Consider the following 14,269-nt stretch of genomic DNA (forward strand, 5'->3'; position numbering starts at 1 on the left):
GTGTGCTGGCTCAGAGAGAATGGGTCTAGGGTCAGCAAACAAGAAGAGATGCGAGACTATTCTACCCCTGGCGATTCATAAAACTTGACCGCGATTTGCTCATCTCTCCCTTTCTCTTGGGTTTATCAGCTGTATTATTTCCAAGCAGTTTACAAGTTGGAGGCATGTTGCAAGCAGCTGTTAACAACCCATTAGGGTTGAGCCAGACAGCCACGTCTCACAGCCTGGGACACCATCCCCCTCCCAAGCCAAGGCTGAGGGCCACAAGCGCTCGTACCCTCTTTGGCCTCTGGGACCTCAGGGTGGCCATCTACGGAGCTTCCATATTCCAAGGCTGACAGGTACTTCTCCGTTGTATCTAGCTGTAGAAAAGAGGGAGACAAGTGGGTGATCTTGTCTGGGAATGGTTACCTCAGGGATCGCAATAAAGGAAACTAAGAGATAGCTTTCGGATGGAGGCTAGGGGTCACCGCAGAGTCCGGGTCACTGATGGCACATCGGCCAGGCTTCCCTCGGGCTCTCTGGGGGACCTGCCTTCACCTTCCCTTTCCCTGCCCCATCCCGGAGACGACCCTCTTCTTTGGGCCACCACACATCCAAGTTCACAAGTTCTCAAGATGCCTACTCAACCCGACGTAAGAGCAGCCTGTGGCCAGCCCCGGGGGTGGCCTTAGATTGACATCCCAGCTGAAGGTGACCGTGAGGTTGGGAACCACCTGAGCATGAGGAAGGCTTTTAAGAACTGACAGCATCATGAACACATCAGGCTTCAGAGGAAGGCCAGCTTGTCTACACAGGGTCAGACCATGATTTGAGCCCTGGCTGGAGCACCCTCCATCCAGACCAGGTGCCCCACTTATAACCCTCTCTGGGCCCTGCTGTGCATGTGTTTAAATACGGATAATATCCCTGCCTACATCCGCAGGGCTGTTAGGGGACTTGTGAGTTTCTAGAAGGGTGTGGTGGCTGTTGTTAGAATGTGAAGCACTCAGAACATTCCAGCCAAGCTTCTCTCAAAGAACAACTTTGTCCAGACCTCTGAGAAACACGCTGAGGGACTCCCAACCCACGGGACGGGGCTTAGGCGGGGGCTCGAGGACTGCTATACCTCGCCAGGGAACTCCATGAGGGATGACCTGTGACTTCCCGAAGAAGGGAGCACCTCCTCCCCACCTGAGACATCTACGTACCCTCTGCCTTCTTCCCTGCCGGGGCCTGGGAGCCCAGGGTGAGGCACAGTGACACTCTGCTCTGTGCACTCCCAGGCTTCAGGGCGCCTGTTTACAGATACTTGGGACCTGGCATGCGAAGCCAGAGGGGTCAGCCCTCCCCTCTGCCAGCACCTGGCCCCAGGGCTCCATGGAAATGAGCAACAGAACCCTTTGGTTGGAATCAACATGGGACAGTCTCCCAGCCCCGAAGCTTTACCAGGAGTAAATGCGAAAGAAGAGCCTCATAGCATGAATTTCCCTGCTTAAGAATGGAGGGCACGCTGACCTTGGTTCCAATAAAGCGTCCTGCACCCAAGCAAGAGAATATCAACGTCATCAGTTTTTCTGCCAACCTGAAGCTACTGGCCCTTATCCATGCACTGTACGTTTCTTACTCACTGGGCTGAAGTGCAAAAGCAAAGATCTCAGTCTCATACTTCTAACTTTCACAGAGAAGGTAAGAGAGTTGCACTCTCTTCCAGGCAGGACAGAGGCTTACTTTCTGACAGTTCAGGCGCTGGGCATCTGGGCTGTACTGATTTCCCTCGGACGCTCCTTCTGAAGGCAGGCCACTCACCTCCTGGATGACCTGAAGGGAGAGAGAAGCCATCCGCGCAGGCCCTTCAGGCCTGGACTCGCGGCCACACCGCAGCGGAGCCCCTCGCGGTCAGGGGAAGTGGATGGCGGTGAGAGAGAGGGGGATGCACGCTTTCCAAGGAACAGCGACTCTCCCTCCCACCACCAGCACCTGGCCTGGGACTGGGTAGGCTGCAGGGTGGGGGAGGCTTGTCCCTTCGGCCCCCTCCTGCAGACCCCCACGTGTTCTGGTGGTGGGCGGGGCGGGGGGGGCTGCTTTACAGCAAAGCCGAAAGACAGCCAAAGCTGCAGCCCTCAGCTCTGCGAGGCCCCTCCTTGCCCTCATCCTGGGCAGGGATGGCCGTTCGGCTGTGGGTATGATGAAGAACTGCATCAGCTAAGGTCCCCCCCCCCCCCCCCCCCGGCTTTTCGGGGGCCATGGAGCTTGCTGTGGAGAGCCTCCCGCTGCTCGGGAAGCAGGCCTGCCAACTGCCCGGGGCCAAGACTGGCTCTCCAGACTTCCCTGTCACGGTCCACCCCACCCTCCTCCAGAAGGAGCCTTTTCACTGGCACCCAGGTCAGAGGAAGCTCTGGCCACACTAGGCAGAGGGTAACAACCCCGGGCAGACAGACAGACACACACATACACACACAGCCCATCCAGAGCCCTTTGGACTCAGCAAGAGTACTTTCAAAGACCCTCCTTTTTCAGTCTCTGCTTAGAGCAGTTTATGGAAACAAGGTCAAATGTAGAAAAGCCAAAGAAGCAAAGGAAGACTGGCTATGGGGATGGGGAAACATACAGCAGATCTAACTTCTTAGATGGACTCCAGGTCGGGACCTCGGTCCACATGGTGGACCAAACACGCAACACGGCGCTGTGGGAAGTCTGTCCACTAGCTGCGTGACCCCGTCACCACACCTGTAGGATGCGGCACACCTGTGCGCCGGGGGGGCTGTGAGGACTCATGTGTGAAGGTACCATCCTCATGAGCTGGGGCCTAGATACGCGGACACCCTAGGCGGGGGAAGCACGCAAAGCCTGGAATCCAGGCTTGAGGTCTTCTCTGGGAGAGTCCTGCCCGTGCTTTCCTTTTCTGGGGTCCTTGTCCCATACTGAGCATTTCCCACCCATGGCCATCCACCCGTCCCACCCTGTAGAGCTGGGGCACGGAGGCCAGGGAAGGGAGGTAGGTTTAACGAAACAGATACGTGTAGATGGTGAGAGCCCACCACACAGGCTCACCAGTCCTACCGAACCGCAAGAGTGTGCAGCTTCTCGGAGTCAGACCCTGACAGCCAGGCCCGCCTCTGTGCTCATCCGAGCAGGGAGGAAGAGGACTCTGTGCGGGCCGGCGGAGAGGCTGGGCCTCCTGAGAGCGTTCTTGTCCTCGAAACCAGCAGCAGGGGTCTCAGGATGAGGGCATGTGAGTCGGGGAGGGAGACTGGGGGTCAGAGGAAGGACAGGTGGGTCTGAGCAGTCAGAGGAACAGGCTGGGAACAGGGAACTGGGAGCAGGAGCATCGTGTGTGTGTGTGTGTGTGCACGAGCGCGCACCTGCAAGTGTCTGTGTGTACACACAAGTATTTGTACGTGTGTGCGTACAGATGCCTGCAGGTGTTTGTGTGTCTGTCTGCAAGTGTGTGTGCAGGTGGGTGCACGCAGGTACATGTGTGTGTGTATGCACAGGCGGATGGGGAGAGAGGGCAGATCCAGGGCTGTGATGGAGGAGGGGGCAGCAGGAACCAAGGAAGGACGGGACCTCTCTGGCTCTGTCCGGCCTCACCAGGGGCCCTGCTGGCTTTGGAGCTCCCTCGGCAACCAGGGGCCCCTTCTTGGTGCAAACCTTATACCTTCTGGTCAAGCTTTTCTTTAACACGGGGCACACCGGGCTCCGTCATCCCTGGGGCTGGGCCACATTCCTGCGGGCAGACCTGACCATCTATCTGCATGTGTGATGGTAGGACAACAGGACTGCGGCCAGACAGTCGTGGGTTTGAAACCCGATGCTGCCACTCCCTCGTCAGGTGACCTTGATCAGTCACCTCCTCTGTCTGAGCTCTAATCAGCAGCCCTACAAAATGGTGATACTAACACTGTGCAGCTCCGCCCGGTGTGGTCAGGTGGCTTGTTTGCTCCAAGCGCACGGCCCTTGGTAAGTGCTTTCCCAGCGACCCTGCCGTCTAGCGTCTTTAATAAGGAGGCTGGCGATGCCTCTCCAGCAACCAAAGGGCACATGAGTCTCAGCTAGAGCCCAAGTCCAGGCATAGCGCCGGGTGCTGTGATCCTCTCGTGAGGACTGACTGCTACCACTTAGAACACAGGAGCCCGGAGAAGTTGAAGGACTAGAGATCCTTTACCCTTGACAACAGTCATCCCTTTTAGAAAAAGCCAGGGCGCCGGAACTGAGGCGCCCCTGGGAGCCCTGCAGGGGAGCAGGCATGTGTCCCTGGCAGCCCGGCGCCGCCCTCACCCTGAGCCACTGCTCCGCTTGGTCTCTGCTCTGCAGGCCTAGCACGATCACGTCAGCGTTCATTGGCGTGATCTTCAGCTTGTGCTCCTTCTTCCGCACTTGCTTCTCCTTGTGGATGACGCTGCTGCCCAGCAAGTTCACGTCCAGCTGCGGGCTGTGGTCCTTGGAGGATTTGTAGCACTAGAAGGGAAGAGAAACGCTGTGCCGCTCTGCCAGGGCCACCAGGCCTGGCCGGGGTCTGCAGAGACGGGTCAGCGGCACAGCAGGACCCCCCGAGGCCCCGCTGTGCGTGTTTCTCGCTTACCACCCTCAGGAAGGGGTGCGGAGGGAATGAAGGCCAAGCTCATTAGCTGCTTAGTTAGGAAGATGAATTGCAGCAAAAAAAAAGAAGGGGACCTGCTTCCCCTCCCAGACAAAATACTTGGCCCCTGTTTGTCACGGGTCTAAAGGGGGCCCTCACAGGGCTGCGGAACAGGATTCCCAGAGAGAATATCTGCGCAGAGCAGGGCGCGATGTGACCTGGGAAGAAAGCGTGCTCATAACGATTCCAAGGAACTTCAAGTTAGAACATAAAACTGAATTGTAATTTAGAATAACAGGAAATAGGGCTGTGGTCAGAGTAATATCTTCCGTTTCCTTTATGGGTTTTGTCTTCTAATCAGTGATCCAGAATACCGTGACTTCTGAGACAATGCCTCGGATTCCAACACTGCAACAGGTGAATGCAGAGGCCAGAACCGGGGCCAGGGGTGTCCTGACCGGGCAGCAGGCTCTGCCCCAAATGGCCAGAGGCTGGCATGTGAAGAAGAATGAGCCCTCCGACCAGGGGGCAAGATCCCCGGAAACCGCGTCTATGCGACCGGACTGGGGGCCGGGGGTAGTGATCCCAGCCCCCTTGCAGAGTCCTATGAAAACCATTAGACTTTCTTAGTGAAGGAGCACATTCACCCCTGCACAAGACATCCTGCACACGATTTCAGGTTAGGGAGGAGAGAAAGCCTCCAGAGAGAAAAGGCTCCAACAGCCTGGTATCAGGGTCCATCTCCCCGACTCCCCCCCGGCCCCAAGAAAGAGAAGACGGGAACACCACAGGAGCCCAACTGACCAGGAGCCTGGTGTCCTTGATGACGCAGAGCTGCTTGGCCCACTGCCCCAGCCACTTCTTACGCCACAGGAAGGCACAGATGCGGGCGTCACGCATCAGCTCGATGCTGGCCTCAGGCGAGGGCCACTGGTACGGCGCCGACTTGCCCTTGCTGTTTTCCTCTTCATCGTAGGACTCGTAGGAGCTGCTCACAGCCTCTCCGTCCTCTGCAAGGAAGACCCGCGCGGTCAGGGCCCCACTGGGCGGGGGAACCTTGGTCCAGGAGGAAGGGCAGCCAGGGGCCTCCAGGCCACAATCCACCCCCCCTCGGCTCTCTGTGCCCTTGAACCACCCTGACAGCCACCAGCCACAGACCTGGGCAGGCCCGGCCCCCAAGCCCCCTCAGTGAAGCTTCTTGGATGCCCTTCCTGGCCACAGACACAAATCACCCAAACCAGGAGTCTCTCCCTTTTCCTGCTCAAATCTGTCATCCCAGGCTCCAGAGAAACCTCTGACAAGACACTGCCCACAGGTGACCGTCCCGCCTGGGGGCCTCCGTATCCTCACCTGAGGGATTTAGCAGTGGCGGGAGCCTGGCACCCGGGCATTCTAAGGGGCCAGCGGAAGGGCCGCCGTGCGAGCCCAAGCTGGGCACGTGGCAGGCCCCTGACGGTGGGGCCACCTCTGTCCCTGGTTTTGTCCCCAGAGGAGGGGCTGCAGTTTCTTAGGGTGGGATAAACCACAGCAGGAAATGGCTCTGAGGGGAAGGCGGCTATCCGCCTTGGTCACAGCCCTTTTCCCAACCCACTCCAGCCTCCCCAGACTCCACTTGCTCTCCCTCCCCCTGCACACCTCCCAACACCGACAGCCCCTTGTGCTGGTTTCCGCCTCCGGTGCTTCCTCCACCTCTGGCAACCAGCCAACCCCATGCATTTGTTCTGTTCAAGAGGATCCCAAAGCTCACCAAGCACAAACCGTGTTCAGTTCTGTGCACACTCCCCGTGCCTCAGTTTCTGTTCCCTGCCGCCCCCCGCCACCATACCCTGTGAGAGTCGCTCTGTTCTCCAGGCCCCATTCTGCTATTCAAGCCCAAGCAAAACTAGGTGAAGAAAAAAGTAAATCAGTAAAACCCCAAAAAGCAGAACATGGAGAAAAGAGAACCTCAGGACCTCTGGTCCAACCCCCCTGGCTCAACACAGGAATCCTGTCTGTGGGAACCTTGCTCCTGCTTCAGCCTCTGCTTGAATTCCCTCTGGATGGGGAGCTCACTACCTCCTGGCCACTGGCTACTTCCTTCTATGACTGGGAAGTCAGGTCACCATCTACTTCCCTGTAACTTCTACAGACTCGTTCTGTCGTCCTCTGGAGCCAGGGTGAATGTACCTCCTCTAACATCCCCTCCGATCCCCTTCAGAAAAAAGTCAGCCCATGGGCCCTTAGCCTTCCCTTCTGCGGAAGCCCCTTCTACTCGGTGCACTAGGAAGACAGACCACGCTTGACTTAGAATACAGAACAGCAGAACAAGGCCACTGCCACGGTTATCCAGCTACAGGGCCAATGAAAATGTGTTTTACTATGTCTAACAACCAGCTTTCTCTAACAGCAGTGTGGTACTGCTCCCCTTCCCAGCTTAACAGAAAAGTTGTGCAAGCTCCTAATCTCACACCCACAAAATAAGCAAAGATGGGGAGGAGGGGCGTAGCCAACAGGAGACCCGAACTCTCCCGCTGCCGGTAGCAACAGGAATGCACACATGCCTCTCAGAAAGCACTCTGGCAGCCTGTTGCTGCCAGAGCCTTAGAAACACCCAAACCCTTTGACCCAATTACCCCAGTCCTGGGAGTCGATCCTAGGAAACCAGAGAAGGGAGGGGGGAGGTTACACGCGTCAAGATATTCATTCCAGAGCCATTTACAGTCAGCGGCAGGAGAGCGGGGAAAGTGTGATGCACCCGCTTCGGAGCAGGCCGCGCAACCACCATCCCTGGGACCTCTGAACACTAGTCTGTAGCTCAAAAAATACGATGGTAAGTGAGGAGGCACAATTAAAATTCCACGTGCGGAAGGATCGGTGCCGAGAGGCAACAGGACCAACTCAAGAGAGCTGATCTGATCCGGTGATAGGAGCGGGGGCATTTTATTAAAAAACCAAAGTCCTCCCTGTCAGTATGGTATAGTCTATACAATAAGGGAAATAAGAACAACGATGAGGTGGCATCGGGATGCCTCCTTCTGCAACAAAAATTAATAGAGGGAGGTCACAGAGTCTAGCAGGAAGAAGTTGGCCAAATCCCCCCACTGTCTGTGCTTCTGGGGTTGGTCCGTGGAGAATTCTAACACCTGCCCATCCACCTCCAGGGCGCTAAGGGGAAGCCGAGAAGAACCAGCAAATCACAGTACCTCAGACTACCTGGAGTAGCTTAGGGGAAGCTTGGGCGAATGTATTGTCATTTTATCAATTATCTCTAAGAGCGATCATAGCAGGGCCATGAATGCAGGACAGACACGTGGCTTCCAGGGGTGACAGGATGAAGAGGAGTGAAAGGCAGGAGGCTCAGGAAATTCCATCCCCTTTCTGCGTCCCTGGGCGGACCGCCCCCCACCGTGTGCTGCTGGAGGTCTTTGGGAACACAGGGCAGAACCACCGTGCAGCGCCCTGGTCCTTTGCCCGTGCATTCAGATGCCGCTGGGGGGGGTCTGTGGAAGGCAGAGTGGGTCTCTCCTTCTGGAAGGGTGATACACGGCGTGCACATGCAGGACCCATGCACAAGGCGGGGAAGAGGTCAGAGGCCGCCCTCGGGGCATGCATCCGAGCTCTGAGAGCCCGGCAGCAGGCACAGAATCACCGGCATTCCAGCTCTGGGGACAAGCAGTACCCAAGGTGATCGTGGCGTAAATGACTCCTTCGGGCACCTGCACCCATCTGGGGACTCCAGTGGGGGAAAATCCGCCAGAATGACCTGTGTGAGATCCAGAAGCACAGAGAAAGGCGAGATGGAGAGAGACAAGATGAAGAGAGGGACAGACCCAAGTGCAAAGAGAGACACAGAGCCACCCAGATGTGGCCACATGGCTGCCTGTCCACCGGAAGCATGGGCTTCTCAGGACAGGCCCCAGCCCCATCAAGGACATCTTTTCCCAGCCCCTTCCCCTCCAGAGACGACCATGTAACTACTCGTCGCCAACACAATGCGGGTAAAAGTCACTTCAGGCTGGTACTTTTAAGAAGCACACAGGGGTTCTCTGCTCACTCTCTGCAGAGGATTCTGTGGCCTTACAGGGTGGCCGAGCCCACACTGGAAGGAGCCTAAACTCCCTACTGGACCAGTAATACCCACGCTGTTCGTGAGACAGAGATTCGTGTTGTGTTGCTATACACTGCAAGGGGGGTTATTTGTTCCAGGAGCTGCCATGACCCCAGCACGAGACCTCATGGCCGACCTCTCATGCAAGCAGGACCAGCCCTCCCATCTGCACAGGCCACCAGGGCGCTGATTAAACTCTCACTCGGAGAGAGGGGCCTGACCCTTGAGAGCAGTGCGGGGACAGCGCTGAGAAAGCAGGACAAGCACCCAGGCGACTGGTCTCCTGTGGGAAGTCTACAAATCGCTGGTGGCCGACGGCCATTCCGCCTGCCATGACCTGTCCGTCTCCCTGCTCAAACAGCCCTGGGGGCGTCAAGCAGGAACTAGGGGCAGGCCAGCTGATAATGCGGGTGAAGCCCTCCCTTGGTGGCACGTGGGACCAAGTCTCGGGTCGTCCTCGGTCCTTGTCCTGGCAGGAGACGAAAGGCAGCCGACGGCTTCCTACCCACCTTGCCGGCTGCAGTCTGTCCTCACAGTGGCGCCCCAGGCCTGGCTAAAACCAACACGAATTCACGGCCGAGACAAACACCGAGAAGCTCGAGCCCACTTGTTCATGACGAGATGAAGCGCCTGCCCCCAAAACAGGCCCCCGGGAGCGTCTGGGATGCAGGCCCAGGCTGGCAGGGGCCACACCCGGGAGAGCAGGGTCTAAGACGCACGGAGGTACCCACCGTGGTGACTCACAGCCTCCACCTTCCAGACGCTTCCAGACGCATCCAGACAGCAGCGCCGCACCCTCGGCTTTGGTCTGCAATCACGGCCCCGCCGGTGACTCGGCAACATCCCACACGCTCAGCGGGTTCAAGCCCACAAAGCCAGCCTCTCAGAAAAAAATAACCTCAACCCAAACAGGCCCTCACCTCCCACACAGTTCCTGCGACCGGAGGCAGTAGGTAAAGTGTGAAGGAAGAGAAGGATCCAACGTGGCTCCAAGGGACTGGTCCCCTGTGATCTCTGGTCCTGCTCTTTACAGAGCAGGCAACACCCTCTTCAGCCAAGTTCATTCCTACCACCGAGGCCCCCTGCCTCTTACATCTGCAATCTGCTTTATGCTTTCAAAGACCTTTCACTTAGCAAGGAAGGAAGCTGATGGAGGTGAGGAGGGCAGAGTGAGAGGATCAGAGTCCAGCTGCCTGGGTGCATAGGCCACAACACTCTCTTTCTTCCAGAATTTGTGGGGCCTTTCTGCGCTATATCGAATCCCTACCCCAAGAGCCTTTCTGATCTGACTAGCCCAGGCTGAGCACCACTGGCCGAGGACAGAGGGGTCCAGCGTGAGCCCTGCCCCTGTAGCACCGAATGCCAAAGTTGGGTCAGTCACTAAGTAACCCCCCAATGGCTTACGGTCTTGTCAGAGAGAAGCCAAAGTCCTTCTTGTGGCCTGTGGCTGACTCCTTTCTCCCCACCTCTTGTCTCTCTCCTCGCTCCAGCCCCACTGGCCTCCTCGCTGCTCCCAAAGCACGCCAAGCACCCTCCCGCTTCAGGAGCTCTGCATGTGCTGCGCAGTCTAGAACGTTCTTCCTGCAGGTCTCTGCCCTCCCCCACTGCCCACTTCATTCAGGAATCAGCTCAAGGTCATGCTAGCAGAGAGCCCCTCCCTACCTAAAATAACACCCTCTCCCACCCCAACCCAGGCCCTGTGTTTTCGTTCCTAACACCGTCTCATCCCGACATGACCTAGGTTTATTCGTTGTCTGTCTTTCCTCACAGAGTCTAAGGGCTGCGACTCTGGACTCTCTCGAGCTCTGCTGAGTTCCTGACTCCTAGAAGCATGCTTGGCATACAGCGTGAGCACAGTTAACTAGGAGTCCAATGAAAGCCACCCTGGAAAGGGCTCTGGCTCAGCCTGACCACATTCCCCTTGCTTCCAAGTGCCCCTGGGCCAACACACCTCTCCTCCAACACATTTCTGTGCTGAATCCAGCACCATCCGGGTGGGAAGACCGAAAGCCTCAGACACAGTAAAGCAGCTCACCGTGGACCATCCCAAGCCCCTCCTTACAGGCAGCCTGGGTCTGCGGTACGGCTCAGCTCCCCACCAGAGCAGAGGCCCAGGGCTCTATGGCCAGTTCTCGATTCAGGCCACGCTCTCTGGAAACGGCAGCCCAGGCCACCCTCTGCGTCCAGCACTGGCTTCTGTGCAGGCAGTGGTGGTCCCCATCTGAGCCCCAGCCCTGGCCCCGGATGTACCATTGAGGGATGTGTCATACGGCTCAGCCTCTTCATAGTAACCCTCTGGAGACTCGATCTTTGGGATGGAGAGCTGTTTCCGTTCTGGAATCTGTGGTATGAACAAATAAACATTTTCAGTTGGATTCACTGGGAACGACTTGGAATTAACCCTTTGGGTGGAAGGAGGGGAGCCCAGAAGAAAAAAAAAAAAAAGCCAAGCTGGACTTCAAGCCGGCCGGGAGGGAGACCATGGAATGCCACAGCTCCCACTGGCCACCACGTCCATTGGTTTGCTTCCAGTGGAGGGCCATGGGTGTGCTGCTTAACCTCACCAAGTCTCAGCATTCTCATCTGCAAGATGAGGTTCAAACCCCCACCACACACACAAAATAGCGTTGTGTACATGACGTGGAATGCACCGAAAGGTCCAGATGGTCAGGCTGTAATGGCTTCTAAATAGCATGTACTTTCTAAAATGACAAGGGGTAGTGAAATGCACATGATGACCAGGGTTCTAAATCCTAAATTTTTAGCATAGTAAGTTCAATCGTTCGGTCAGCAAACACTGGATGCTCCCGCACCCCAGCTGTGAGGGGCACATCCAGATGTCCAGGAGTCAGCCCTGGGGAAGATTCAACTAGGTAGTGAATCTTCAAGGCTCCCCATCAAGTGCATCTTGAGTTGTGTTCTACTAGATAAGGTCAAAGTTCTGTGGGAACCCGCAGGGTGTGAGGAACATTCACCAGCTAGAGGACACGATCTTTGAGCTGAGTCACAAAGATGACCCTGAGCTAATGTGCACAATTTGAGATTTAGAAAAAAGAATATATGCAGGTATGTGGAAGCATGGAGCATGAAATCCTCTATTCCTCCATTAGACTATGAAACTAATCTTAGGAGTAATAGCAGGGGAGAACAGAAGAAGTTGACTGGTGCATGAGTATTACTATATACAGGTCATAAATGTGCAAAGATCCATCCACACGAGTCTCTGGCGTCTCCCTGAGTCATGCAACCCCTAAGGAGGGCTAAGGGAATATTCATAATGAGAAAACAGAAATGGCAAAATCTGAAATACATTCTGACTTCTGGTTTTGGAAAGTCCTTGTGCAGGACATTTGGGAGGCTTCAAAGGAAAGCAGTAGAAAGTGGTGGGGGTGGGGAGGAGATGGAAGGAAGGCAGCCAACGGAGAGACCCTGGGCTCAGATGGACCTCTGGGCCTTGGAGGATTCCTTGCCCTGCTGGCAGGAGAAAGGAAGATCTAGAAACCCCAGCCTCTGCAAATGAGTTTATTTGAGGGATCTACGACAGAGAGAGCTCCCCTGGGCTTGGCCCAGGAGATGGTGGGTGAGCAGTCAGCCTGGGCTGGGGTCCTACTGTCCTATCTGGGGGTAGAGCACTAGGGAGTGTTTTCTGAGAGTCTCCTAAGCTTGACACTATAAAAAAAAAAAAAAACACCTATAAATGAAGAGGCGGTGTAGGGCAGTGGTCAGAATCCGATCTCCAGGGCTAGGGTCTGAATCCTGACACTGGCACATCCAAGCTGTGTGACCCTGGGCAACTTACTTGACCTCTCTGAGCCTCAGTTCCTCCACTGCAAAATGGGGAGAGTAGAAATACCTGCCACATGGGGTCACTGTAAGGATTAAACTCTGCCCAGCACTATTATTCAATACATAGGAATTTTTACTAACCTAAAAAATATAAAAGTATTAGTGAAGGGAAAAAGGTCACCTGCATACATGTTTGGTAGAGGAAGAACAGCTGTATCCTGAGGAGACAGAGGAGACGTTTGGTGTTGCCCAAGCTGAAGCCCAAGCTCAGCCTCATTAAAGAAGACAGTCCCCGCTCTCAAGGCTGCCGGGACAAAACCTAAGCGCTTGAGTCAAGTTAAAGGATAAAACGATTCCCCCCAAATCCAGAAGAGAGTCACATAATTACACAGGTATAATGGTCTATTCTCCGAAGTCCACGGAGCGAGAACTGCTAATTGCTCAGGGTTAAGAATAAAGGAGCATTATTTTAATTGTCATCGTCGTTGTGATGATCCAGGTTGGAGACACTAAGTGAAGAGGCGGAAGAGATGTGACTTCACAACTGGAAAGAAGGTTCTCAGAATCTACAAGAAGGGACAGGGAAGAAAGCCACCCTGCTCAGCAGGATTTGCCAGAGGTCTGCAAACTTTATCTGCAAAGGGCCAATAACACATACTTAAGGGATCTGCAGGCCATTTAGAGTCTCTGATCTCAGCTATTCAACTCCGGGACTGCAGAGCAAAAGCATCCATAGACAATACACAACTGAGAAGTATGGCTCTGTTCCAATAAAACTTTATTTACAAAAGCAGTGGCTGTGGATTTGGCCAGGGGGCTACAGTTTGCAAATTCTGATTTAGAGTAGACATGAGAGCTGAACGAGAGCGGTAGCCCAGATGACCTGAGGCATCTCTGCAGTTATGAGCAATCTGCCCCAGTGTGCACTGTGGAACATTCTCGGGACGGGGAGAGCAGATCCGGCCAGCCCTAGCTCCCCAGACTGACCATGGCAAGGTCCTTGTGTGGAGTAAGCCGCTTTCCCCATAGAGCAGCTCACTTAAGCCCAGCGCCAACGCATGTTCGGGCCTCAAAGGGGAGCTGGGGTGGAGATGGCTACAGGAGCCAGGAGCAGAAACAATGCCAGCGAACATCTGCTTTTCCTACAGGGACCACAGCATCTGGCTGTGCACACAGCTGCCTGAGTCACTGCTCACGCCCACGAGGTTGCTCCAGAGCCCTGGTCGCCTCTCGCATTGTCTGCTACCCCACTGCCTCGGTAGGGGACAGAAGGGGACCCAAGCCACCAGAGAGAGAATCAGGGCATCCTAAGCCTGCGACAGAGGCCACCCTCCCGGCCCGGCCACGGGCTCGGAGGACCCCAGGCAGACATCCAGCTTCTGTCTCAGCCCTCAGCAGCCCCAGAGCCAGGCCTCAGGTGTGGACAAGCTTCAGGGCACCCTGAGGCTCTGGGGTCAGGGTGGGAAGGGGCTCGGTTTTCTCTGTCTCGGGAAGAGAGGTTACAAGGTCGCTCCAAGCTCACACGGCCCCGCTCGCTCCCTCCCTCCCTCCTGCTTTGATTCTCCTCCTGCAGAGCCAGGAGACTGAGCTGTTTCCCAGTCCACCCTGACACTGCCCCTCAGGGGGCTTGGACTAAAGAGTTATGGCTGTGGCCCCCGGACTTGGCCAGAGGAGGCCTGCGGGAGGGCAGGCGTGTGCATGCCGGAGGGGGAGAACTCTCTCTCTGCGCCTTCCTCACGCCGCCAGTGGGAGTCCCCTAGGGTGGGGGTGGGCACCCCAAACAGGACTGGGAGGGACCCAGAAAGGGCTGCAGTCAGGTCAGCAGCCCTTGTCCT

The 14,269-nt window shown here is 56.0% G+C and overlaps 1 protein-coding gene across 8 annotated transcripts in view; it reads right to left on the reverse strand.

Annotated features, from left to right (window-relative positions):
- Positions 1 to 14,269, reverse strand: part of AFAP1L2 (actin filament associated protein 1 like 2) — a 108,137-nt gene that overhangs the window by 24,584 nt on the left and 69,284 nt on the right. For 7 of the 8 annotated variants that reach the window (XM_021700214.1, XM_021700213.1, XM_021700212.1 and 4 more), the window contains exons 5-9: positions 10,899 to 10,989; positions 5,366 to 5,571; positions 4,261 to 4,440; positions 1,711 to 1,800; positions 278 to 362 (exon numbers count right to left, since the gene is read on the reverse strand). In XM_021700214.1, the coding sequence (XP_021555889.1) occupies positions 278 to 362; positions 1,711 to 1,800; positions 4,261 to 4,440; positions 5,366 to 5,571; positions 10,899 to 10,989 (652 nt within the window). Of the gene's footprint in view, positions 1 to 277; positions 363 to 1,710; positions 1,801 to 4,260; positions 4,441 to 5,365; positions 5,572 to 8,219; positions 8,304 to 10,898; positions 10,990 to 14,269 lie in introns of all 8 variants that reach the window. The other variant, XM_044916162.1, reaches the window with a different exon arrangement.

Source organism: Neomonachus schauinslandi, chromosome 6, assembly GCF_002201575.2.
Source record: "Neomonachus schauinslandi chromosome 6, ASM220157v2, whole genome shotgun sequence".
Classification (NCBI taxonomy): Eukaryota; Metazoa; Chordata; class Mammalia; order Carnivora; family Phocidae; genus Neomonachus; species Neomonachus schauinslandi.